Consider the following 27259-nt stretch of genomic DNA (forward strand, 5'->3'; position numbering starts at 1 on the left):
CAATACAAACAGCTATAGTTCAAGGGAATCAGACAAAATATCATGTGACAAAAATAGAGTTTTTAGATAATACAATAGGTAATTTTAAAATAAATGAGGTATCTCACAGACTGTTTGTTTATATCCAAAGTAAATTGACCTCCAGTGTTTATAAAGAACCATAAAAACCCATTTCATGGTGAGTGGTCACAGTTAATGTCAACGGGTCCATATTTATAACATCAATGGAATGTATTATTTAACAATACGAATTCAGATCTCTGCCAGCAAAACCAGCCCTGCTTACAGCGTACAACATGTATACTTTATTAGTGTCTTCTCTGCACTTACAGTGCCTGATTAAAAAAAACCCACATGGTGTCATGAACATATAAATATCTTCGCAGTTGTTTAAATTAAACCCACCACCTGATGATGTGATATTGTCAGTGTGTTTTTATGGGTAACTATAAGAGAGGGCAGCCCTGAGTCCCCACGGCTCCAAACAGCGAGAGGGGTTTTGAGAGCTTGGCAGGCCGGTGATTCAGTTCAGCTTTCCTCACACAACCGTGGAATGAAGAAAGATCCGACGGGAGACCTGGAACCTTGATGGTATCTGAAGATGAAACATTTTATTTCATTTTTGTTTGTGGACATATGGTGCATGTGATGACATTAGCTGATTTAACGGCTGGGGGGTCATACCTGGGACGCTACCCAAGTAGACGGTCTCTTTGCCTCCGTTAGAAACGTGCTGTTTGGGACCCACTCCATGTTCGCTCGCTGCATCCACATGTAACTGGATTACATTGCTCTTCTTCACAACTAAAATACACACAAAATAATCATAGTGAGAGATTTTATCAAACACTTCTGATGTAATGCTACAGGACAGATTTTGTTTATAGTAGACCATTAGGATTCTCAATGTTTGTCTCAGTCAAATAAATACAATAATAAATGCGATAAAGTATTGTAAGCCGGAAATTAAAACCAAATAAACGTTACGGCGAAACAAGACCGCTTTTCATCTTTTACATAGATAATATGGAAGATCACTACTCACTCGCAATACTGTGCCAAAGTCCATCACAGATCGACGACTCTGGTGTGAGACTTACTGAAAACTCTCCACTTCCAATGTTCACCAACACTGTCACCTGTATGTGTGAGAAATCGAGAGTTGGGAAACGGGGTATGGGGTATGGGCCAATCGACAAACAAAAACTGAGTCCCATCCCTCATACCATGAATGATAAACAATCTTTGCTATCAGATAATTCTATTATACATTATATTTATAAATCTCGTTTAACTCTGCTCTCTCTACTGTTGTATGTATGTGTCTGAAATCATCACCTGGCCCTGATTGAGGTAGAGACTCAGCTGTTGACTCTTCTTGGCACCAGCGTGCAGCAGGAGTCCAGAGTCAGAAACTGTCCGAACCTCCAAAAGGACCTCCAGGTCCCGATCCAGCACCAGTGACTCTTCTATCGTGAACATAAAGAGATTTCATGTGTTTTACATAAATAATCCTAACAGTACATCTCTACTTTAATGTCAGTGTTAAATGAAGTGAAGTCAGCGGAGTAAATGGCAGGTGACTCACCGATGGTCAGATATCCTCCTTGACTGGAGAAGTAAACAGCGGGCTGCTGAGCGGGTTGCTGGAAACAGGGTATCACCCCTACACTGTGAGACGGGCTCTGTAACTCCACCTCATTCAGTTTCACATCCCTCACACAGCCAATGAAACCAGGCTGCAAGAAACATCAGCAGACATATTTTACATAAGCTTGCCCACAAAAACTCTTTGAGCTTGTAAATCTTTCCAAATAAGGATAAACTTTATTCCAAAACCTAAGTGAGCTGCCAATCCAAACAGTTTTTTAAGGTACAAGAGCTACTGATGCTTACATTGAAGAACTTTGTGATACAAAACCTTGCTAAGACAGCATTACATACATCTTTATCAAGTGTTGAAATGCTGTATCTTTGCAAATCATATTATTGCTTCCTTGGGATGAAATGCTTTTTTGGATTTCCTTACTTTCATAAATGGGTTTGGATTAAAGCCTAAATGCCTGTATGTAAACCCAGAATGTGTTGCAAAAAATGATTAAAACAAAAAAATCGACTTAATTAGCTAAAAATAATTTCTATTATATTTCTATAACATTATTGGAATCTAGCAAAGCTGCATTTTCATTATTAGGCATGTTGGATAACGGCACGCCATAATAAAAAAGAGAAATGAAAAAACATAATTTAATATTATTATTTATAAGTAATTATTATTACTTACAAATAATGAAATAAATATGAGTATTATTAGAAATATAATATTTAAAAAATAATAAAAAAGATGTAATCTGTAATAAAAATATGCTATCTATAACTTTACAAAAATCAGTTGAGCTATTATATGTGTGAAAATCTGTGTTAGTTTTAAATGAAAATGTCAGTTTGACATCCTTTAACTTCAACCCAGGTGAAGATAAGCAGGTAAAGTAACCTGCAATTCTACGTTTCAAACAGAGATGGCGATAGAGAGCAAAAGTTACAGACTGCAGCTTTAAACGATTCCACCGGAATCATTATTGTTAGGAGGGTGCCTAGATAGACAGCTCCCTAGGTTTTGAAACGTACAGCGTAGTGTCCCTAAAACCGTGTTTACCGTAGCTGCACTGTGGTTTGATGGAAGTCCTCCGATGTAAAGCGGAGCTCCAAACACGTTTCTCCCTCCACCTGATGATGCTCTCTTGCTCTGAACGTCGATGCCGTCCACAGTCAGAGAGGCCCGGTCCCCTTCCACTTTGACAAACACCTGCAAAATTCATTGTAAAAATGAGTGGCCTGGAAAAATAAAATGTTTGCAAAAACCCCATCACGCACGAACCGTGTGCCAAAGGGCGTCACTGTATTTCTTTCTGCTGCGTATGGTGGTCTTTCTCTTTCCGCCGTTGACCAGCAGCATCAGATGACCGTCAAACACAGACAGCATCATGGTTCTCTGGTTCCTCCCTCCCGCCACGTGGAAGATCAAACCGCTCGAAGAGTTCACACGTATGCCAAGAGACACGTGTGGCCTGCGTGACACAGAAACGGCACAATAGTTTTAGAATAAATATCAGAGAAAGTGAAATCAGTTTGAAATAGGAAAGATAAAACTGAAATCTGACGTCAAGATCATTCAGATTATGGACACTTACGATTTTTTTCATCTTTAAAGCAATTTTAACAGGAACTGTAACACTCACGTTTGGCTAAATGCTGGAGGGAGTTCATCAAAGCGCAGGTGGCTGTGTGAGGAGCCACTGAAGTGGAGGGCGTTGCCTTCCTGTATGGGCATCTCACCCGTACAGGACGACACATGTGGCATATGACTTCTAGAAACTCCTTTAACCTGTTTAATCACACACATAATACATTCAGACATTATAAATATAACAATATATCTATATTCATTCAAGTAAACTAATTTTTGCTTTCAATTTCTCAAAGTGTAGGACAGTACCTTTGGATTCTTCTTCCGTGGTGAATCCAGTATCTCCAGTGGCTGTGATGCAGCTGGACAGTCAAAAGTGTATCTGCGTCCCTCTTGAGCTTTTATCAGATCCACAACGTTCTGCATTTCAGTAAGTCTACAACACAAACAGACAACAGAGAGTCGTCCTCACTCGTCATTCAGCTCATTAAGTACATTAAGTTAATTCATTATTATTTTAGCACTTTTAGCAACAACCCACATTTTCTTGCTGATTTTGTGATGTCATCACTTACGTCTGGATGAAGAAGTTGCTGATGCAGCCGGTGAGACCGTTTGATTCAGGTGTGCCACCCACATAAGTAGCATATTTCAGCGCCGCCCTGCTGGTGACCTTAGTGCCAGTTTCTTCTCCAAGCTCACGCATATCGTCTATATAGATGTACAACCTAAACGAAGCAATGCATGTCACAAAACTGTAAACAAACTTCATAAATGATTTAATTCTTAGAGCTAAAAAAAGCATGATACTGCTTTTAAATTAATTTGAATGTAATTGTTCATTCATTTATTTGATTTGATTTGATTTAACTTCACTTAAGTCAACTTCACTCAATTCAATTCAATTTAATTTAATTTAATTTTTTCTCCACCGTTGTGAAAAGTGTGTACTAGCAATAGCAAGTCATACTTTTTTTTTACATGCTTGTTCAAGTCATTACTAACAAAATTAAAATGATGGTTAAATTTAGAATTACTACGCTAAACATTTAGAAACAAACAGCATCAACACACCCAGTTGTGTTGCTGTAGAAAGCCACATAGTGACTGTTGTCATCATTGTATGTCTTCTGTGACCTGACCTCATTTTCACCAGCACTGATCACTATACGACCGTTCTCTAAGATCACCTGACACACAGCGCTCTGAAGAAAACACACAAACACACAATTCAAACAGAAATCACAAAAGTGCATCATAAATACTCATTATACTTCAAGTATCATTTAATAAAGTTTTTGTAATTGTGAGTTTGTACCTGGCCTTGATGGTAGAACATGAGGCCGTTCTGCTGATCTGTTCTGAAGCCGATACCAGCGTAGAAGTTGTCTGAGACATCTGGGACATTGTCCAGATTTAAGCCCAGATAACCTTCACCAGCGAAATGGGCTTCACGGGTAACCTGATGCACACATAGACACGCACACAAATGTTTCTTTAAATCGTAGTTTGTGACTTTTTATTTTCTTACAAAACAACTATGCATTCACCGCGGATTTAAATGTATTGAGAGTCCCAGTTATCATTTGTGCAGAAATAAAAATCATAGCCAACATGCATTAGCACCAAAGAGTCAAAATTTTGGCGCTTTTCCACTGCATGGTACCGTCAGGTTTAGTACGACACGGCTCAGTTCATTTCACTTTGGCTCACTTTTCTTTTCCACGGCAGTTTAGCAGTGCTTCAATGTGGGTGGGGATTATAAACGTATTGTCATTGTTGCGCCGCCTTTACTGCCATAGTGAACGCGACAAACACACGCATAACACAGGAGTAATGGAGCATATCGATAGCGGATGGCAGCACAACAAAATAGCACTAAAATACCAAAGAGTTTGAGAAATCTTAAAGAAAAGAGCAGACAGCGATCATTTGGTTTACGACGGCATACAAGGGTAAGCTAAAGTAACAATTAGCATTGGGTTAAGGGTCTCGATCTCTATTTTAGTGTCACAACGCATAAAACTAAATGGCGATATAAAATCCGTATTCACGTGTTGCAAATCCAATGACGCTGGTAAAGATTCTCTCTGTCCAGCCAGTGATCTGTGACTAAACACGTCACATTTTGGTATCTGTACAGTACACTTGGAACCTCAACCGAGGTTGTACTAAAAAAAAAAGTACTAGGTAAACCTTCCAAAACTGAGCTGTATTTTAAAAAAAGCGCCAAAAGCGTGGTCTCATTATTTACTATGGTTTAACATGTCAGGTCCCATTTAAAGACATCACATTTCAAATTAAGAAAATGAGTAATGTACAAGAGGGTAAGAAAATGATAAGACATGTATATTTCTCCGCAATGTGTATGTTGTTCCATGCATGCATTGCCAAACCAAAAGAGGAGCTGTGAGAAGATATTGAGGTTTTTGGAAGTGTATTCTCACCAGGAGATCGTCAGGACAACCGTAGCTGATTCCTATACTCTTCATGGTCTTTATCTGAACGAAGCTCCTCATGGACTTGATGTATCTCATGCAGCCCTTTATGGAGCCACGCTTAGGAAACACACTCTTCAGACTGCAATGACACAAACAGAGTTTTAACACAAACAGCTTAATCAGCAGTCCCTGAATATACGTGCGTCCCAAATCGCGCACTTATGCACTATTCTACACAATTTTGTAGTTTAAAAAATCGTGTGAGTCTTGTGTTCACATGAAAATTTCTCAAAAAAGAAGTGCACTATATGTACCCAAATGATGCAAACATTCAACCGAAAAAAAACGTGTGGAACCACACACTCAGCGGTCACAGTTTTGCTTACGTAGCGTAAGGGAGACGGAGCTATCAGACACTGCTATTTCTATTATTACACGACTCGTTGGAACGCTTGATTCTGATTGGCGAGTCGCGACATTTGCAGGTTCTCCATTCCCAGATAACAACCTCTCAAAACTAATAACACACAGTAGCCCGGATGCAGCAAATCATTTTGACAGTTTTTTTTGACAACAAAATATAAATATATCCTTTAATAATATACAGTATATGACATTATATTTACAAATTATAAAAAACAGTAAAAATGAGCTAATAAAATATTTAAAATTCACATTTCATGTCCAGTTTTTTTCTCATGTGGCAAGTAGCCGTGTGATAAGCGGGATAGTGTACTTGCAACATTACATAATAGGCAGTTATTATTACCGTACTTCTTGACTGATGATGATTCAAACTCTCAAATGATTCTTTCTGCGATTCATGTCTAATCCCCTCCTTTCTGTCAGCCTACTCTGATCTGATTGGTCAGATGGTCTAGTCTGCTATGATTGGTCTACTGCGTGCAGTGTCGCAAATGGAACGTAGGCGTGCATTAAACCGAGTGACGCAAATCTGACCCGAAACTGAAACTAGAATGACAGATGACTCGTTCGCTTGATTTAGAGTTGGCTCCTTTTTTCTCGAGCCAATAACTTTGTTATTCGTTCACTTTTGGCTTCACAACTTGGCAGACTGCAAGATTACACACTGCATGAAGTGTAATTTTATGGACATTGTAATAGTAATTCTTTAAATCAAAAAGTATAAATTGAGTTTTAATTCAATTGCATTTTGTTGTGAGATTGACGTCATTTGCCCTCGTCTGAGAAACCGCTCACACTTCCCTTTAGTATAAAACCGTTTATTATTCATTTGGGACCATGCTACTTTTATTAAAATCATACACTAGATGGTTGAGTGAATAGTGTATAGTTTGTCATTTGGGACACAACTTATGACTTCTTAATGGAACTGTTGCCATGGTTACCTCTCAGGCATATGATCCTCGGGTACGCCACCCAGGAAGTAGCTATCTGTGAATTGAAGTTCTTTGCTTGAAAGGGTGTAGACCCTCTGACGGTCTATCCTCACCCACATTTCATCGCTGCCGAGTCGAAAGATAACATCCAGCTACAAAACACAATGACATGCTATTCATAATACCATTCATTTCGTCAGACCCTGATTAAAATGTTGTTTGATAACGATATGTAATTTTATACAAATATAATATTTTTTATTATACTTTATAACACAACTTTTAAATGTTTATTTTTTGTCCGAAATGTATAAGAATGTGACTTACAAACTTCGACTGAGCGTCAGCAATGGCTTTTTTAGACAAATCATCAGTGTTATTTGTTATTGTTCCCTCAACATTGTGGAAGACCTTAAGAAGACCTTCATGCATGGCCACGCACACAAATTTATCCTGAGACGAAATTCACAGGAACAAAACACATGATCACACTGCACTGTATTTCGAAATGTCAGTAATAATGTGAGTAATGTTGGTCGTTGGCTCACCCCTCTGTGGAACAACAGTAGAATTCCATCCTGCGAGATGAGTTTGACATACTGCTCGAACATCCGATCGGCTTTCTGAGTGTTGAACTCAACTTCAACATAACCCGAACCATCAAAATACACACCGTCAACCACCCATTCCGGTGTGTTTACAGGCCTCTTCCTGTTTTAATATATGGAAGTAATTATAACAAGCCCTGTCACACACACTGTGGGTTAAGCAAGATAATGAGACACCACAAATGATGCATGTCTTGGTTTCTAGACAAACTTGTTGTTATTTGGAAATTAGTTCAAGTTACTATTAATTACTAACACAGAACATAAACTGGAGGCCATTTAATATATTGAATGCTGACTAGGAAATATTTGAACAAAATTAAAAAGAACACATAAGGGATACCATAGATTACTTCATGCAGGTCTTATGATTTAAAACAGGGTTTTCCCTCTCTCACCTTGAACATGGCAGGTCAGTTGTGGTGTTCATCTGAAATGCTTCCTCAAAGTTATAGAGACTGATGAGCTCTTCATTCAGACTCAGAAGCTCAATGCATCCTTGGAAAAAGCTTGTGGATGACGCGTTTAAACCCATTGGAGGCTGCACGTGTGTCAGAGAGGAGAAAAAAACATAAGTGCAAATCTAACTTTATTGCTTATATGAGCGAACGTTACTATACTGGTCTCCAGACATAGCTCTAGTTTTAATGGTTTGACATCAGTTGGTTTAAATGTTGAAGTTTTTTCATCACAAATGTTCATAACAACACAATTGAGAAGAAATCTACTGAATCTGCTGAAAGTGCTGAAAGTATCTACTGAAAATCAATTCATAACTTACTTGAAATGTGCTGGGGTAACCGCCGACATAAAACACGGTCTCCTCGGCTGGTAAATTGAGTAGTCCATTTTCTCCACCAGCTACCATGCTTTTAATCATTATATTTGTGCCTTCTGAATCAGTCGCCATAGCCATCTGACCGTACTGAAGAGTCCTGCATACACACAATAAATAAGAGTCAATATTTTTGACTTAAGAAAGCTCAGTAGATTTAAAAAACCTCCAGATGATGGCAAGCTTGTTCCTCACCTCTCCAGGGCTAGTTGGTTGAAATAATCCCAATTCACGCTCGTTGGCATTAGAACATCTGCTGTATCTCCTCCCACGTTAAAGTACCAGCGCAGATTTGTCCCCTCCAGCTTCATTGCCATATAGTCTTTAGTAGACTACAGACGTACGGTATGGAAACATGACGGTTTATATTTATATTTCATTACACACTATTACATTTAGCAATTTGTTTGTGAAGGCTAACTCACGTCTTTGTTGCCGAGATAGAAGACAAACTGAGGTTTGGAGGGTTCAGCTTGGCGGCGTCTGCGATTGGGACGCGGAAGCTTGACGTACATCCGTAGATTTGAATAGGCTGCTAGGTCGGCCACATTTTTGGGCGTCCTCACCTGTACTCCAGAGTTTCCATTAAACTGCATGGACACGCTCACCTGTGGGACAAAAAGGCGAGTCACTGCATGTCAAAACGATATCATCTGATTTAACATTGTTTATGTGCTCCCAGCTTTCAAAAATATCTACGCTAATACTCCCATGACGTTATGAAAACATAACGTTTTTAATGTTCCTCTAACAATGTAAGAATACCAATTTTTTACATTTTTAATGTATAAAAATGACAATGTTGATAAAATGCTCTTTTGACGTTACTGCAAAAACAATTTTGATAACTAACTTTTTTGAGAATGTTACCCAAACATTATTGTTATTATTGTAAACTAAAACTATTAAAACATTTCTGTTAATCAAAGTCAATCAAATAAAAAATCTGCCTAATATTATTGAAAAAATAAAAATGGAAATACTGCAATTACAAATAGTCTGAAATAAAATTAATACAATTATTAGTAGTCGTTAAGATCTGATCAAGAGTTTTACCTTGCTAGCAGCATTGCGAGCCTGCTCGATAAGTTGTCGGATCTTCTGGATGCTGTCTGAGATGTTGGATGGCTGAAATGAGGTGTTCTGCAATCGGTCTAGTTTCTCCATCAGCAGTGGAAGAGTGTCGCTCAGTGCCGTCACTATAGGAACGCATAAAACTTCATATTAAACTAGCACAACACAGACGTACTTGCAAGAACATGCACATACTGTATGTACACGCACCTGACGCGTTGGCATCGTTCAATGCTTTGTTGATATCGTCACTGGAGGCGTTGGAATCTCCATACTGCTTTTGCCATTCCTCAAGCTGCTTTTGTAGAGGAACAAGCGAGTCGCTGACATTACTGGCTTTGTTGTTAGCCTGCTCCACCGCGCTCTTAGCATCTGCAATGTCCTTCCCTATATCATCTGTAACACAGCAACACATTTACATCAGGTTTTTCATTTAGGGACACTACATTTCAATAACGTCCTTAACCAAACTTGAGCACTTTATGGTAAAATCAGAAAAGATAGTTTTAGTCTACTTTTTATGTACTTCTTAAAAAGATCAATTACATCAAATAAAGTATACTTGACAATAAAAGTATGTTTGTTTATCTGGGCTATACTTGCACTCCCAATTTCGATGGAGATATACTTAAAAGTGTATTGAAGTATACTCGGCTTGGCAGTGTATACTCGTATGTTTTAATAGCCTATTAAAAACTATTTTAGTTTTATATACTCTTTTATAAACTTGCATGTTCAGGTTAAAATACACTTAAAGGTAGATGTCACACATAAAAATTAAAAAGCTACCAAAAAAAATAATAATATATAAACTGTAAACTATAAGTCTGATGTTAAGTTCACTTACAGAAAACATAAAATTATACAGTGCTCGCAGTATAAAAACTACAAAACTAGTAGTTTACGAAAAGTATACTACAAAGTGTGCTTTCCTTATAAACTATAAATGCGCTACAAATACTGAACTACGAAACTAGCGTTTAGTATATCAATAAGTTCACTTGAAGTATAGTTGCAGTACAAATGAAAAATCGAGTTGTAAACTCTTTGTGTACTTTCGGTTTAGTACTAAATAAAGTACACTCAAAAGGATAATTTTATAAACAGAACTAGTTATAAACTAAATGGTGGGCCAATTTACAATTCACGTCAAGTATACTTCGATAGTATACACTGATATTATACTTCGTGTTCATTTTAAGTATACTCTTTAGTACATTTAGCTACACTAAGTAGCACATTTTTAACTTTATGTAGCAAGTATTGTTAAAAATGTGCTACTAATCATAGCTAAATGTGCTAAAAAGTATACTCATTTTTGGTAAGTGGTCTTGACATTTCTAATCTCTGATGTTCATTGTCTGACTTCATGCATTTTGAATAAGGTTCAAATGGACGCTAGCTGCCTCGCTAGTATCGACCAGTGATGGAATTCATAACAGTTGCGCCAAAAACATTGACTTTGACCTCGACTAAAGTTGAGCTTATCCTGGATGTTTTTCAGGTCTTCGAGCATCTTGTCTTTTTTCTCCACAGCGTCCTGCAAACTCTTCTTAATGGAATCCACGCGGGGCGCCAGACCTGTCAAATCAATTCAAAACATCAATTCACGCTGAATTCCTTATGTGATTTGCAGAACTGCCCGCTTTGACCGTTCTTACGTTCACTGTTGTTCTTTTGCTTCTCTGCCTCAGTCAGGAGATCCATACTCTGGTTCTTCAACGTGGCAGCGTTTTGGGCCAGATCCTCATCAATTATGTTCTGAATCACATACAGAAATATTGACTCAACGTACAGTTTGAGATCTCAGCTTAAGATGAATAAAAGTGAGAGTATTTTTTAAATGAAGTGTGTTTGATGGCACCTTCAGAGCCTCGGTGGCAGATTCGTTGGCTTCCTTAGCTTTAGTCTCCGCTTCCAGCACGCTATCTATAATGTTGGTGTACGCACGAGACGCATTCAGAGCTCGCTGTATGAAACCATTCTGGTTGGAGCTGGATATGAGACTGTACAGGAAAAACGCATATTTAATACGCACATCGTCTCATATGTGTCATATTATCTTCCATTCCAAATATCCAATGACTGCTACAAAACACGCACACACCTGGAAATGTTGTTGGCCAGCTGGTCGAGCATTTCAGCGTGTTTCTCCGCAGCCTCCACCAGGGAAATTTTAGCGGCGGACGGAGCATACTTTTGCACTTTCTCAGCAACCGGCTTCCTCGCTCCATCAAGCTGAGCCGCCAGACGTTCATACTCCTGAAAGACATCACATCGGTCACGGACGTTGCACTCGATGAGGTCCAATTGTGCTAAGATGCGATTTGATTTTGCGTGTTCAATCGTGTACCTCTTTGGAGTCTTGGAGCATGGAGAGCAGATCGTTGACCTGGGTCACATCATCTTCTGCCATCTGTAACTGCTGCTCCACTTCCTTCTGCTTCTCGAGAAGGTCGTTCATTTTTTTCTAGATGATCAGATGATGTTTGAGAGAGATTTGGGAGGACAGATTTTCCAAAGAAAGCATTTGTGTGATAGACTGTATCAGGCACATGTACTGTAAATCTGTGCTGTTGTGTCTGTTACCTGAAGCTCATCCAGGTGTTTCTGGTTGATGTTGTTGGCCTCAACAGTGTGTGCAGTGTTATTGACCGCTTCATTCAGAGCGTCTTTCAGTTCCATAAGCTGCTGGTTAAACTGGCTCAGTTTGTTTTTGATGTTCTTCGCCAGATCATCATTATTCAGTGTTCGGTTTGCCATGTCGTTCTTCACACGATCTAACACTATAAGAGACGAAAATATCAGTCATGACATTAGCTGCAACTCTAAGAAATGGTCCACATCTACATCATATAGTGTAGCTTCTCAAACTGTGGGCAGCAGACCCTGGTGGCCACTAGCAGTATTGCAGAGGAACTTAAGGCTAATTGTAGATTTTTAAATATCAATAAAAATTTAGTTATAAATTTTACTGCAAAATGAGTTTAAACCGATGATCTAACTTTCAATGTCATTTGAAAATTATATGCTGTGTTATGAATTAAATTGTAGTTTACTGTAATTATACTGTAGTATAGTTTACTACAGTATTCTGTAATATTTACTATAGTAAACCGATAAACTATAGTATACATTTTTTTTTACTATTTGAATTACATTTTTTATTTATATTAATTTATTGTATTTATTAAATTGCATTAATTTAAGGACGGTTTCAGTAGCAACAACATAAACAAACGTCATGTGGCCCAAACTTAACTTCTGGTTGACCTCAGCAAAGAATTAAATTTTAATGTAATTTAATACAGTGAATATACAATCAAACATTAAGATTAATTAATAAAAAAAATGCAATATCATAACTAAACACAGACCGAAAGTTCAATTCGGGCCAGGCTGGTGTGTCAATGAAACCGTCTATATTTTACTGCTAGACGAATATGGGGGTTTGAAGCTTTTGGTGCGATCTTTTGAACCTCATGAAGCTAGAACAAATATTTTCTTCCTAGTTTTTTGTAATTCTCAGTTTAATATGAAATCGTAAAAACAAACAATAGAATCTTAAACTCACAATTGTTGGCCTGGTCCAGCTCATTTTCTGCAAGTCTCTTCTGGAAGTCAAATGTCTTGAAGCGCATGTCTCTGAGCATGGACTCCATCTCGGATATCATCTGAGCCAGTTCCTCTTGATTTATCGCCTTGCTTTCATTCTGTGCTGTCTGGTTCACCTGCAGTATAATGCCTACAAACAGATGGGAATACATTATCAGTATCCCAACACGAAGATGCTACTTAAAAATACATGGCAGACTGGCACCAGACAGAGTTGTCAATATGTCTCTATCAGTACGGCACGCTATCACACTTGTTGTGTTGAATTGTTGAGTTGCAAGTGTCTTTTTTTTAGTCTGAGGCATCTCTGAATTATGTCGATTTGAGGAATGAAATAATCTAGCCGTGATAACACTGGCCTTGATGTTGTACCTTTCACATTTCCCATGATATCCTTGATAAAGCCGAGCAGGTCTTGTGCCCTGCTGTGTGTGGAGTTAGTGTTGTTCTCCAGATCTGTTCCCTTCTTTTGTGTGACTGAGGCCTGTAACACAAACAGCCAGGTCAATATGGTCACAAACAGACCACATCTAGATCACCGGATGTTTTCTTTACCTTCTCCTCTAACTCCTTAATATCTGAATCAATGAACTGCAGCTCTCCATCCAGCATGTCGGCTCGGCTCCTGCTCTCATCCAGACTGCTGTTGTAGTTTCTTATAGCACTCTGTTGAGATCAGGACTTCCGGTTAGTAAAACTAATGCACACTTTTTTTGTGTGTGTTTGTGTGTGAGACAGAAGGAGACTCACAGCAATAGCCTCCATTGACACATTAAGTCGGTTTAGCTGAGACCAGGCAGAGGAGCTAGCATTCAGACTGCTCATCTGCTGGGCAACAGACTCATAAAGCTGGTTCATCTTGTCCAGATCGTCCAGCAGCACCAACACACAGCTGTCACAGGCTATACAACAACCAAAGAACAACATTTAAAGTGAAACAGACCCGGCATCGGAATTCTCTCAATGTCTGTAATGTCTCTATTATGAAGATCTCAATATGAACTCATCATTTCTCATCGAATTTATCTAAATCCAGATTATTTAACCCATACAAGCTATTTATATTATTTATATAAATTGTTCACTTCATATTTTCATATTATTTTCTGTTTACCTATAATCTATTTATTTAACATCTCCATACTCTTTATGTATTTTAACAATTGTCACATCTGTTTCTATTTAATTTCTCCAATGCAAAAAAACGTATAAGACTAAGTTGATACTTCAATGAATCACAACTGAGAACTCCATGAAATCTCTTAAAATATAAAAGATAATATTTGAACGATAGAATAATGATTTGGGTAATAACTAAACAAGAAAACCGTATAAGTGAATGTCTTGGAAGGAAACAAATGTCACAACGAATGAATAAAGAAACAAACAATGAGTGAGTAAATGTACTGGGTTCATGAATAATTTAGAGTTCTTTAAATTTTTAAAAAATGTCTTGTATTATGTTATAATGTTTTTATCAGGTTAGCTAGCTGTATTTTTTTTGTAATTATTACTAATAATATAAATGTTACCTGGAATGCAAAATAAAAACATGATCAGTTATCTCTTCAATTGTATAGACAGTTTCATCGGATGCATGCGCCGGGAGTGCAGTTAACTTCCGGTCTGTGTTTGGGTATTATCTATTAATAACTATTATATATATATATTATATTAACTATTTATATTTTACTTAATTTATGTTAATATTTAATATTTTTATTTTATTGTATAATAATTATATTAAATAAACGATTTGTAGAATTTTGTTCATTTTTATTTTTGATGGGGTAAATTTTTCGAAATTGAGATTTTTACATCTAAAAAGATGAATAAATAATGTATATTATAATGTATAAAATATTGATGTGTGAATTGTTAGAATAAGACAATATTTGGCTGAGATACAACCGTTTACAACTCTGAGAGTGGAAAAAATATAAATATTGAGAAAATTGCCTTTGAAGTTGTTAACTGTGGCAGGCCATCTCACATTTTTTTTTATTTTTTATATATTTAAGGTAGGAAATTTACCAAATATCTTAATGGAACATGATCTTTCCTTCATATCCCAATAATTTTGAGCATAAATGAAAAATCTATATTTTTGATCCAAACAATGTATTTTTGTCTTTTATTAAAATGTTCCCGTGCAACTTAAGACTGGTTTTGTGATCGAGGATAACATATAAAGAAACCGTATGTTACATTGACATCTAGCGGCTGAGCTTTGTATCAAAGTTTAAATTAAAAATATTTGAGAGACAAGTCTAGCCAGGTAACAGTTCTTCTTGGTTTCTTTTGCTTGTTATCATAAATAATCTACAAGCACACTATTATTTGTGAATGTGTACTGGAAGTTAAATGGAGGCCGCGAACGCGCACGTGATTTATAATAAATAGATTAAAGGTAAATCAATGAATCATTGAAATAAGTAAACAAGAAAATCACGAAATACTGACGTTCGCAGTGGACATCTGTTCCGTGTTGCACAGGGACGCTGTGTGTGCTAATACACGTGTCACACTGTCTTCCTGTTAGACCTTCTGCACATCGACACTCCCCAGTGCGAGGATCACAGCGACTACCCTTACAATCACATTCTACACAAACACACACAATATAAAAAATCAACTATGACTTTAGAGACAAATTACAAAAAGAACATTACTGCACAAAGAATGCTGGGATTGATTTTAATACTCAAAAAGTGACCTATTAATGTACATGTATGTGCACTTACTCCTGCAGCCATCAGGGCTGTAGTCCCAGTAACCCGGTGCACACTGACGGCAGTTCGGCCCGTTCACTCCAGGCCGACAGGAACACGATCCGCTGACGGGGTCACACGGCAGAACCAGCGCCGCCGCAGCATCGCATTCACACTTATGGCAACCAGCGCACGAATCAAAGCCAAACGCACCGTTCTGAAGAAATCAAAGAATCATTTATCTCATACAGTGAAAACAATACAAAAGCACAAAAACAGATAAGCGCACATACCTCACAGCGTTCACAATGGGCAGCAACCACGCCAGGCTTGCAGTGACACTGACCGGTCTGAGGGTCACAACGATCAGTGCCACACGGAGAACAATTGCATCCTTGGATAAACAAATAATAAATCATGAGAAACTTGATGATAATAACGAAACACTAAATCCCAGTCCTGATATACACTAAATGTGTTCATACGGGTGCAGTTCTTGGCAGTGATGGCGTCTCCATAGTAACCAGGGGCGCAGATTTCACAGTGCGGCCCGGCGGTGTTGTGCATGCAGCTCTGACACTCTCCCGTCAAAGGATGACAGTCGCTGAACAGCATGTTGGGGTCTGAGTTACCGTTGCAGTGGCACGGTTGACACGTGCTGCCGATCACCACAGGGTTTCCATAGTAGCCCGGGGCGCACCTGCATCAGGTCCAAACATCACACTTCATCAAGCCTTTTTCAAGTTTGTAATTGAGGATACTTAATATAAGTTTCATGCTTGTACCTCTCACAATTGAATCCGGCATAGCCAGGCATGCACAGACACTGCATGTTATTGCGCTTCTCCACACAGCGAATGGCAAAACTGAAAACAAGACAACATGCACAACATTCTTTATTGTGAAATAATACATTGCAATTTCAGGAAAATCATGCATATGATTTATATCCTAATTTGAATTCCTAAAACTTAAAAGTATGTTTCTTCCTCTCATAAATTTATCAAAATGTAAAAGGTTTATATATATAAAAAAAAAGAAAAACAATGAGCAAATAGGGTAGGCTAAAATTAAAATTTACATGGGATTAAAATTATTATTATAATAAAAACATATATATGAAGTCGGCACACCAAAGCTCCAAAAATATAAAAAAGAATATATTTTATAATAATAAAAAAATTGTATTCATAATATCAGTATATTATAAAGTATATATTCTATACAGTATATACTGTAAGTGTTGTTGTCTTAGACAGTTCATTCTCTTTGGTAAAACAAAATAAAAAGTACAGATTAAAAGTTTTGCAGGTGTACCATGCAATGCATGCTGGGATATCAGTGTAGAAAAATGATCCAATTAAGTGTAAAAAACTAAAATTGTCAAATGTGGGCCGTGACAGGAACAGTAAATGAAGACAGTAGAGGTGATGAGGGCACTGACTTGTTTGATGCCACCTGCAGTGGGCAGGGACAGCTGGAGCAGGACATCGCGTGTCCGTCAATGCTGTTGTTGCCATGAAAGCCGCCCTGGCACCTCTCACAATGATCTCCGGCAGTGTTATGATGGCAATTCTGTGTTTAAAGAGTTTAACATTTCAATGTTGACTTCAAATATAAAACCGAAACTCCAATGTTAAAAAACCCTGAAGGTCTAATTTAGACATCATGACGTAAATCATCATATTTATGACTTTGTTTTTCATTTCAGTTTGACATTTTTATATGCCCAATGGAATCCAAGGTATTTAGTAAGTGTTGGCAATATATCGCCTATTGCCTATGTTTAACTCTTGTGGTATGCATAAAAGATTTCAACCCATATATATATATCCGAGATAAACATTTATTTTGATATCACAGTTTTGTCTTTTCAATACAAAAACAACATTTTTATAAATGTGTGGTAAATCATAAACAATATATGTTGTCTACATTAGTTACTGGGATAAACTATTTTTACATAGTTTTTTATGGCTGTATTGGTTTATAAACTGAATAATTCTGTGGATCCACTTGATTTATAAATGCTGAGTAACAAAAACATCAAGTCTGTTGATTTCTATTGGGTTCAGTGCATGGAACTCACCACACAAATGCCCGATCCATCCAGACACTGATCAGAATGACCATTACAGTTGCAGGGAACACACTTCCCAAGAAACAGCCCTTTAATGTCACGATAGTAACCTGGAGAACATTGCTAAACAACAAAACATATATGAACAATAACGTCTGGGTCTTTGTGACAGTAAATACACTGGTATCCTTCAAGCAAGAAGACAGTTGGGTCATTTTAATCCTGTATGACTTTCTTTCTTCTGCAGAACACAAAAGAAGATATTTTGAAGAACGTTGGTAACCAAACAACCGTGACCTCCATTGACTCCCATTGTATAAAACAAAACCACAGAGACATTTTTCAAACTATCTTCGTTTGTGTCCCTACACGTTTTGATTGAAGTTCTTCAAAAAAAAATGATGACAGATTTTGTATTTTTGGGTGAACAATCTCTACCTGACAGGAGTCTCCTAGATAGTTTCCAGGACAAAGACAAATTTCCACATTGTTGGCGTGCCGACCGGAGGGCAGGTTTTCGGCCGCCTCCAGCACAGCAGCTCGCAGCGACACAGACTGGGCGGATTGAGAGTGCAGGGCTCTGATCTGAAGGGACTCCAGGGCCACCAGCACCATCATCAGCTCCTCACGGGATACAGGGTTCCCTGTCTGCGCATGTCTGAAGCTCTCCTGCAATGACAGACGGGAAGCTGTAGTTATAACAATCCAGCACTTGTGAAGGCGTTTGGATTTCATGTTCAGACACGCAGAGAATCACAAACAACACAATTCTATAGCAGCACGGTCTTCTCTGGAAGAAAACACTCAGGAAAACAAGCAGAAGGAACAACAGTGTGTTTTCAATTTGTCAGCTTGATAATAATATTAATGAGATTGTCTCCTCACCTCTACCAGATGAACAATTCCTTCATGAGGATCTTCAGGTGAAGAATATTCCCTCTCCATATACACCAGAGTCATCTGATTTCCCTGCACACACACACACACACACACACACACATTAACTTCTATCTTTTTCTCATTTTTCTTTTTACATTTTCTTTCTTTTTTTCTTTGTCTCTCTTAGTTGCGCTTTCTTTCTTTCAATTTTTTCTTTCTTTTTTCTTGCTTTGCTTTATAAATTTCTTTCTCTATCTTTCTTTCTCTTTTATTTACTTTTTTCTTTCAGTTTCTTGATATTTTCTTTTTCCTTTTTTTCTTGATTTTTTCCCTTTTTTTCTTTTTCTTTGTTTCGTTCTTCTTCTTTCGTTCTTTCTTCTTGCTAACTTTATTCCTTACTTTTTCTATCTTTATTGCTTCTTTCTTTCTTTCTTTCTTTCTTTTTTCCTTCCTTGCTTCCTTTCTATCTATCTATCTATCTATCTTTTTTTCTTTTTCCTTCTTTTCCTTTTTCTTTTTCTTCTTTTTTCTCTCCTCTCTCTCTTGGTTTTTTCTTTCAAATTTTTCTTTTATTAATTTTTCCTCTTCCTTTTTTTATAAAATATATTTTTTCCTTTTCATGTTTTCTTTTCTTGCCCTCCTTCCTTCTATCCTTCCACACTATCATCCATCTTTTTTAAAATGTGAACATTTCATAATCTTCAACTATTTTTAAACAAGGATGATAATCTTTTTTTACTTTAGTGTAGTAACATTTTTGAAAAGTACAACTTTTACTTATCTGTAATACATTTCCCATTGGAAGTTTCAGCAATATTTATTAAAAGAGATTTTATTTGTTGGGAGACCCTTTACGCTCTGGTACTCTACCTTTAGTATAACATCTGGACGAGAGGTCTCCCCGGGGAGAAAAGCATCACCCCGCATTGTCTGCGTGTGCAACCGGTAGCGCAGGTAGCCTCCATAAGATGACACCTGCACGCACACACCAAAAAGAAAATCCATGCAGGTTACGACAAGCATGTTAGTAGGCACACAGGTGTAGTCAAAGCAAAAGCCTGTGTATGATCAGATAAAATGCATCAAAGACATCTGACATCCGACCAAGCTGTGTGTCCTCTTATCAGATGTTATTGTGGAGCTTTGTTTGTCTCACCCGTATGCTGCATATAGTTTTAATGTGAATGATCTGATATTGATAAGTTGTCTGTCTGGCCCCTGACTGTCTGAGTGATAACTAAACTATACGCTTGCGTGAAACGCATCTCAAAGCAGCTGCTATGACGGCAAAACACAAAGCATCACAATAAGCACCTTTAAAAGTTCAGAACACAGAAATAAAAGGTCAGGACACACGGTTTGGACATTATCTTATTTTTTGTTCTAACCAGGCACATGTTTTGTCTGCCATCCCGTCATCCCATTAAAGATCACATTTTCATAAAAAGTTATTAGTTCATGTTTAACTGAAGAAACCGTCACATCAGCAATTCATTCAAGAAAAAGGATTTGAACAGATAATGTATGGTTGTTTTGATGCACAGACTCACTTTATCACCGAGATAAGCTTGTGGAGCGTGCCAGTGGAGTTCCTGGGAGACGTCAGGTACATCACTCAGATCCACCTCTATCAGATCTTGACCATCATACACAGACGCAGGCATTTCCTGTCTGTCACTTCTCAACAGCATCCAGCCCCTCATATCCATGATCTGTACAGTGTCATTTTACACAATACGTTGGAAAATGAGTTAAAGCATAACTTTTGTAAAAGACTAAATATAGTATGAATAATGTATATATGTGCACCTCATTACGGCGTTTCTCAGAACTTTGGCAACGGTCCGTGGCTCCAAAGCAGAAGCATTTGGTGCAGCCTTTAGCATTAGTGGGGTCCAGGTGAAATGTTCCCAGTTTGCACTGGTCACATCGATAACCCTCCACATTTTCCTGAGAGAGAGACGCACACAATGTTCATGTCAGAGGTCAACATGGGTGCTGAAACTATGGTATATATTTTGATATAAAGGAAAACCACCTTGCATAAGCAGCGTCCGGTGAAGGAGTCACACACGTCTATCTCTGTCCCTGCCGCATTGCAGTCACATGGTCTGCAGTTGGGGAATCCATAGAAACCCGGGGAGCACTTGTCACACTGACGCCCAACGATATTGTTTTTGCACCTGGAGAGAGAACAGCATGCATTGACATTGCAAACAATATGAAGTTTGTAAGATATCAACTTTGCAGCACTGTTTCTGGTCTCGAAAATAGGGAGTGTCACATGTCTGCGAAGAATCACAGTAAAGTGGGAATGTGACAGCAGGAAATTGGGAAAAGCAGAGAACAGGACCTTTTTAATCGAACTGCACCAATAACAATATAAGCTTCCATAGGTTTTGTTATGTTTGTTATAAGCTTGCGTGGTGCACTTTTACAAAGAAGGTGAGCTTTTCAAAAATTTCATAAGCTCTTAAATTAAGATGAACTTTGATTGCTTGTATCTTTATAGTTATATATAACTAAATTCATAGTATATTAGATACAAAAAATATGGATATATATAACTACACCTTAACCACCAAATATGATTGATTTAGATCCAATTCTTTTTCCTTAAAAAACAGTTGCATGTAGATATAGACACCGGATCATACTACATAACACATAAAGACAAATAAATGAGCTTTAAACATACATGGACAAAAGACATTCTCACTGTAAAAATGTATTGATGTCAGTAAATATGTTACAAAACAACAAAAGATATTACAAGCTCACTTTTCACGCCATACATGCCATTAAAATATTGTCTAGATGTCAAACTCCCTGTGGTTGGTTTGCAAAAGCACTGCTCTCCAACGTAGTTAAAGTTAACAAATGTGAGCCGAATGCATGACTAAATGAACCGTCACTGCCAGTCACAGCATCAGTTTGTCTATGCATGAGCTCGACGCTTCCAAGTTTGGTGTTTTCAAAATCCTGATCAAATAAACTCTGACATTGTGAAGTGTAAAAACAGATGGTCAACTCTGTTGTTACTGTACGGAAGAGCATATGAACAGAAGAGGCACAAGAGTATGTGGGTTAATATGAGAGAGTGGAAAGGTTGGTGGTGAGGCTGTGGAAAACTTATGGCTTTATCTCACAGTAAAGGTATGACAGGAGAGATTCAGAGCAGATCGTATGGAACATTCCTCCCTGTGGATGTTAAACACTGTCTAATGGGGGAACACTAGAGTTAAATAAAACCTAGTAAAATAAATACCGCTAAAATCTCTGCACTTAATCCTTATATAGACAGTAATGTTGTAATGAGAGGCAGAGGTTAATAATATCAGCGCTTCGGCCAGTGCAGTGATTTTTAAAATGGTTGTTTGACACAGTGTTACAGGTCAGTTGTAAACACTCAGTTAACTCCATTACAATCCAAAAGACTGAACTATAACAGACGAGAGAGTATGTCACGAAAACTGTTGAGGATATGCCAGGGTCTTATTTCACTTTAAAACAGAAATAAATAAATAAGAATTCATCTTTTTTCTATGGGTTTAAGGTCATTAGGGTTTTGTGCAGTGTGCCATTATTTTAAAGACAATTTTTGAATAATATTTTGCCCAACTTTTTATGCTTGTGATAAAGAATGCTCCTAGTACTATGAGAAAATACAGTTGTGCGTTGTGTACCTGCACTGGCCGTTGTTTGTGTCGCAGCTGATGTCCATTGAGGTGATTCCGGGTCTGGAGCAGTTACACATCTCACAGCCCACCAGAGGATGACAGCCGAACGTCTGCGGCTCACAGGTCACACAGTCTGGCTGCAGGGTCCGCGGAGGACAAATACACTCACCCGTGACCGGCTCACACAGACGTGATCCACAGTTACAAGCTGGAGAGGAAAAATATCACCAATCCATCAAACCACGCATTCATTCATTTATACGTTTATCCATTCACTCAGTCACCCGTCCACCCACTCATCTGCTCATTCACTTTTTCATTTGTTAACCCATACAAGCGTTCATCCACCCACTACTCCATACAGTGATAAATCAATGCGTTCATCCACTCATCAACTCTTCCATCCATTCCTATACTAATCAATCCGTTAATCGTTTAATTCATCCATCCACCCATCTGTTCTTCCATCCACTCATCAACTCATCCATCCATGCATCCACTAATCAATCCGTTTATCCATTCATTCATTCATCCATCCACCAATCTGTTCGTCCATTCACTCATCAAACCGTTTAACCACTCATCCGTTCATCAACTTATCCATTCATCCACTAATCCATCCGTTTATCCACTCATATATCGGTCCATCCACTCATCCACTGGTCCATCCATTCATCCACTCATCCATCTGTTTGACCACTCATTCATCCGTTCACTCACTCGCCCGTCCAGCCATTAATCCATCCATTCGTTCATCCACTTACCTATCCATCCACTCATTGATCTATCCATCTGTCATTCATCTACCCACTTATCCATCCATTTACCTATTCATCAAACTACACATCCATCCATATCTATCTATCTATCTATCTATCTATCTGTCTGTCTGTCTGTCTGTCTGTCTGTCTGTCTGTCTGTCTATCTATCTATCCACTTATTCATCCATTTACCCTATTCATCTATCCATCAAACCACCCATACACTGTTCCAATAATTTCTTAATTTATTCACCCATCTATTTATGCATCAATCCATCAAACTACCCATCCATCCATCCATCCATCCACCCACACCCACATCCATCCATCCATCCATCTATCCACACATCCATTAACTCACCCACCATCCATTCATCTACCTCTTCCTCCATTTACTTCACCCTTCCATCCATTTATCAATCTAGTCATTCATTCATTCATTCACTGATCAATACATTTTTATGGAGATACTCACGTCTGCAGTTGGGAAAGCCGTAGTAGCCTGTGGCACACTGAGAACAGTCTCGGCCGATCACATTGGGCTTGCATTGACACTGTCCACCGAAGGTCTCACATGTGTCACTTTCTGCTCCCACCTCATGACAGCCGCAGGGCACAGCACCATTATTAAAGAACGCAGACAAAGATACGGCTGAGCTTCGGCAGAATGGAGATGCTGTGGCAGGGCTGATACAATAGAGAGGAAATAACATAAACAGACACACACATAATAAGATACTCCCATTGTGCTTTTCCACAAGGATGTCTTTCCATACAGTATGTATACATATCTTACTTGATGTAAAAGCTGTTTTGTCCACAGTTGCTGATGAAATCATAAGATTTGTCCAGCAGTTCTTCTGACAAAAAGGTGGAGCTGTAGGTGTTTTCTGGTACCACCAGAACATAGTCCTAAAACGAACACACCAATATCACCCAACTGTTGTTGGTACATTTTCTCCATTCTATAAAAACTGCGTACTGCAGCTTTAAAAGATACTCACCAGCCAAAGAGTTCTTCTGTCGGGAACACGCAGGGTCAAAATGACCTCATGATCCGTCACATCCAGAATAATCTGGTTCTCTGCCATCACAACACTACGGCAACCATAACCATGGGGACAGAATGAAACGTTGGCATGACCTAGAATAAAAATGAGGCCATTAAAACAGAGCCAGTTACAAACTTTCCAAAAGCTTAACACTGATCCATCAAGATCTGTCTGTGCATGTTATGTTTGCTCACCCCGCCAGATGCGTCCTCCGTTGATGTAAACCTGGATGTTGTAGGTCGGGTGCAGGGGCTGATGATAGTGCAGGATGAACACATAGCGGCCCAGCGCGTGCACACGTGTGGAGTAAACTACGGCATTCTGGGAAATCAAGGCACAAATATTTATTCGGAGTATAAATTCATCCAAAATAAAGGAAATAATAAATCATACACATTATAATATTTAGTGAAGTGCACCTGATCCGGGTTGAGTAGCATGTGGTCATTGTTATCCGCTGCTGTTGGTGGTCTGGAGGTAGCGGGTCTGTCTGCATTGAAGGAGGGGTCAGGGGCTGAAGCCAGAACGGGTTCGGGCACAGAGGACGCCTGACCCTCTTTCAGAACCAGAGACTGAGGAGGGTTCTGGAAGCGAGACGGAATACAGGAGCCACTGGAGGACAAAGAACATAAAGCATTAAAAAGGAGCTTTAATCTGATTTGGTGATTTGATTTCCCCGAGTCATTTACCTGTCCGGAGAGAAGCGTCCGTGTGTGCTGATGCAATGAACTTTGGGTTTCAGGTACTCCATGGTGAACTGATCACGTGGGACGAGGAACACTTTGTGCTGGAGAGGACAAACACGTACAGCTGTGAAACACAAGCGTTTGTGATCCACACAAATGACTTTTTATGGTAGCAGAGAATTCATCTCACCAGGAAGAAACTGCTTCTGTCGGCGACGAGCTGAATATCAGCCTCCACAGACAGAGTGAAGACCGCCACACGCTTCATGTTGTCTACACACACCGCCCGACACAGGAAACTACAAACACATAACAGTCAACCAAACAGGATTTGATCTAGACGTTTGATCAAGATGTACTTTCTAAATATCTCTCGTGAACACGCACCATAGACTGACCAGACAGAGGAGAAAATCAAGTCGTTATTTTGGTTTGTTTTTCGCACATCAAGTATTCTCATCACTTCAAAAAAGTTCAATTGAGCCACTACGGACCAATTTAACAAAATCTTTGGTACTTTTCTGGACCTTGACAACAACTATAACCATGATGTCTAGGAGGAGGCCCGGAAATCTCTCGGATGTCACCTTAAAATCTCTTTATTTGTGTTCCGAAGACGCCGGGAAGTCTTAAAACATGTTGGACATCATGTGGGTGAGTAAAAAATAACACAATTTTGATTTTAAGATTAACTTTTCCTTTAACGTCATTAAGACATTGCTGTGGTTGATACATTATATTATAATAAATTGATTTTACAAGCTTTTCAATTGTTTTTTTTACTATACATGTTGTTTCCAAAGTCAATGAGTAAATGTGTCAAATAATTGTGATCTCAATATTGGCCAAAATAATCATGATTTTTGTCATAATCGAGCAGCTCTAACATCTATGTCTATTCAGTAACTAGTAAGTTGGTGTGGATAACGGTTACTAAGGTTTATTTCCGATAAGGTTATCCAATCATAAGAAATATTATTTATTTACATACTGAAATCAAGTTACATCAACAAAAACTTAAACCATAAAAAAAGCCAGCCAAACTATTTTTTTTACGTGTACTTGTATACTTCCTTCAATTCATACGCGTACACACAGGTTTTGACAGATGCGCATTACAACATATTGCAATACCTCTCCCGGAGAACAGGGGTCAGGTTTTCTTCTAATACCTTGAATCGATGCTCCCAGGACGGTTGCCACCTGGTAGTTAAACTAACTACTGCAAGAAAGGGAATGCGCATGCGCGACCTGTGCATACTTTGTACGCGAGGCAACAAAATTCCGGCAGTGGTGTTCAAAACAAAATTATATTTAAAAAATTGTATAAAGAACCTTAGCAAGCGTTCTAATATTATCTTGATATTATTATCAAGGTAAATGTTGCCACCTCACACACACCTGTATTTGCAGTGTAACAGTGTTATTTGTTCTTGATGTGTTCGTTCGCCCGGTGAGTTGACAGACACGAGGAGAGTTTGAGGGGCTTCATCTTCACTAGCGTATTCAACCACCAAAACATATTCTCCAGGAACAGGCACACGGCCGCGCAGCTGCACACTCATCTGAAAAAACACACAAATACACATCACATGATCTTAAAAGACGAGTGCAAATATATATTTTTATTGGATTTTCCCAAACGCTAAATCCAGACCAATAAGAATCATCAACATAAAAGATGAAGTATTTTGGGGAATTTGAACGCTAAACAGGCAGCACGCTAGGTTTTGGGATTCAGCCTATACAGTATGCAATACATTCAACACACACACGTACGTCATTGCCGCTGCATATGGCCATGCTGAGATGGTGTGGTGTGATCTTTTCATTGTGACAGGGCCGAGGCAGGTGGTTATCCGATCTGCAGCTGGCTTCATTTCCAGAGATGGATGGGAAGTCGTCCAAAGAAAGGTACATGTAGTGCAGACAGCTGAACACAACAAAACATCATTTACTCCAGTCGCATTGTACAGCTGCAAATTTTGGTGGTACTCGATTCAATCAACACATGTAAATTTAGCTTGAGGTAATGAAAGCGACCTAGCAAATGATGGTATTTTATTTTGTATCTGTTTCATTAAAATGAAAAATAACTAATAAGTTAATTCAAATAAGTTTATTCAAGTAGGCTATTAGTATACTTCTTTAAAACAAAATGAATTTTTTTTTAAGATGTATACACTTAACTATACTTAACTATACAGAAAAGTTAATTTGGCATATACTTGTACTAAATCTTGATCGAAGTGTACTTGAAATCTACTAACAGTACCGTTTAAGGTGAAT

At 38.3% G+C, this 27259-nt stretch overlaps 1 protein-coding gene across 1 annotated transcript in view; it reads right to left on the minus strand.

Moving 5' to 3' along the window:
• Window positions 1-78: 78 nt before the first annotated feature.
• The window catches only part of LOC130409539 (laminin subunit alpha-5-like), a 34901-nt gene continuing 7720 nt past the window's right edge, over window positions 79-27259 (minus strand). Inside the window, exons 18-72 of the mRNA XM_056733572.1 lie at window positions 26750-26903; window positions 26372-26535; window positions 25161-25269; window positions 24974-25071; window positions 24704-24896; window positions 24479-24605; window positions 24237-24376; window positions 24029-24144; window positions 23708-23919; window positions 22478-22679; window positions 20830-20974; window positions 20601-20741; window positions 20342-20503; window positions 19662-19766; window positions 18798-18881; window positions 18351-18581; window positions 17922-18035; window positions 17277-17407; window positions 16618-16698; window positions 16318-16532; window positions 16126-16226; window positions 15866-16049; window positions 15585-15725; window positions 13872-14023; window positions 13677-13787; window positions 13494-13605; window positions 13081-13251; window positions 12096-12292; window positions 11860-11976; window positions 11614-11768; window positions 11371-11512; window positions 11168-11267; window positions 10974-11087; window positions 9717-9902; window positions 9489-9631; window positions 8858-9040; window positions 8628-8764; window positions 8379-8532; window positions 7996-8138; window positions 7538-7700; window positions 7317-7442; window positions 6999-7141; window positions 5635-5767; window positions 4506-4649; window positions 4262-4392; window positions 3763-3915; window positions 3497-3623; window positions 3240-3385; window positions 2879-3068; window positions 2657-2806; window positions 1589-1739; window positions 1339-1469; window positions 1046-1139; window positions 685-804; window positions 79-595 (exon numbers count right to left, since the gene is read on the minus strand). Coding sequence (XP_056589550.1) covers window positions 447-595; window positions 685-804; window positions 1046-1139; window positions 1339-1469; window positions 1589-1739; window positions 2657-2806; window positions 2879-3068; window positions 3240-3385; window positions 3497-3623; window positions 3763-3915; window positions 4262-4392; window positions 4506-4649; window positions 5635-5767; window positions 6999-7141; window positions 7317-7442; window positions 7538-7700; window positions 7996-8138; window positions 8379-8532; window positions 8628-8764; window positions 8858-9040; window positions 9489-9631; window positions 9717-9902; window positions 10974-11087; window positions 11168-11267; window positions 11371-11512; window positions 11614-11768; window positions 11860-11976; window positions 12096-12292; window positions 13081-13251; window positions 13494-13605; window positions 13677-13787; window positions 13872-14023; window positions 15585-15725; window positions 15866-16049; window positions 16126-16226; window positions 16318-16532; window positions 16618-16698; window positions 17277-17407; window positions 17922-18035; window positions 18351-18581; window positions 18798-18881; window positions 19662-19766; window positions 20342-20503; window positions 20601-20741; window positions 20830-20974; window positions 22478-22679; window positions 23708-23919; window positions 24029-24144; window positions 24237-24376; window positions 24479-24605; window positions 24704-24896; window positions 24974-25071; window positions 25161-25269; window positions 26372-26535; window positions 26750-26903 — 7918 coding nt within the window. The 3' untranslated portion in view covers window positions 79-446. The remainder of the gene's footprint in view (window positions 596-684; window positions 805-1045; window positions 1140-1338; window positions 1470-1588; window positions 1740-2656; window positions 2807-2878; window positions 3069-3239; window positions 3386-3496; window positions 3624-3762; window positions 3916-4261; window positions 4393-4505; window positions 4650-5634; window positions 5768-6998; window positions 7142-7316; window positions 7443-7537; window positions 7701-7995; window positions 8139-8378; window positions 8533-8627; window positions 8765-8857; window positions 9041-9488; window positions 9632-9716; window positions 9903-10973; window positions 11088-11167; window positions 11268-11370; window positions 11513-11613; window positions 11769-11859; window positions 11977-12095; window positions 12293-13080; window positions 13252-13493; window positions 13606-13676; window positions 13788-13871; window positions 14024-15584; window positions 15726-15865; window positions 16050-16125; window positions 16227-16317; window positions 16533-16617; window positions 16699-17276; window positions 17408-17921; window positions 18036-18350; window positions 18582-18797; window positions 18882-19661; window positions 19767-20341; window positions 20504-20600; window positions 20742-20829; window positions 20975-22477; window positions 22680-23707; window positions 23920-24028; window positions 24145-24236; window positions 24377-24478; window positions 24606-24703; window positions 24897-24973; window positions 25072-25160; window positions 25270-26371; window positions 26536-26749; window positions 26904-27259) is intronic.

The sequence above is a fragment of the Triplophysa dalaica genome, chromosome 20, assembly GCF_015846415.1.
Source record: "Triplophysa dalaica isolate WHDGS20190420 chromosome 20, ASM1584641v1, whole genome shotgun sequence".
Classification (NCBI taxonomy): Eukaryota; Metazoa; Chordata; class Actinopteri; order Cypriniformes; family Nemacheilidae; genus Triplophysa; species Triplophysa dalaica.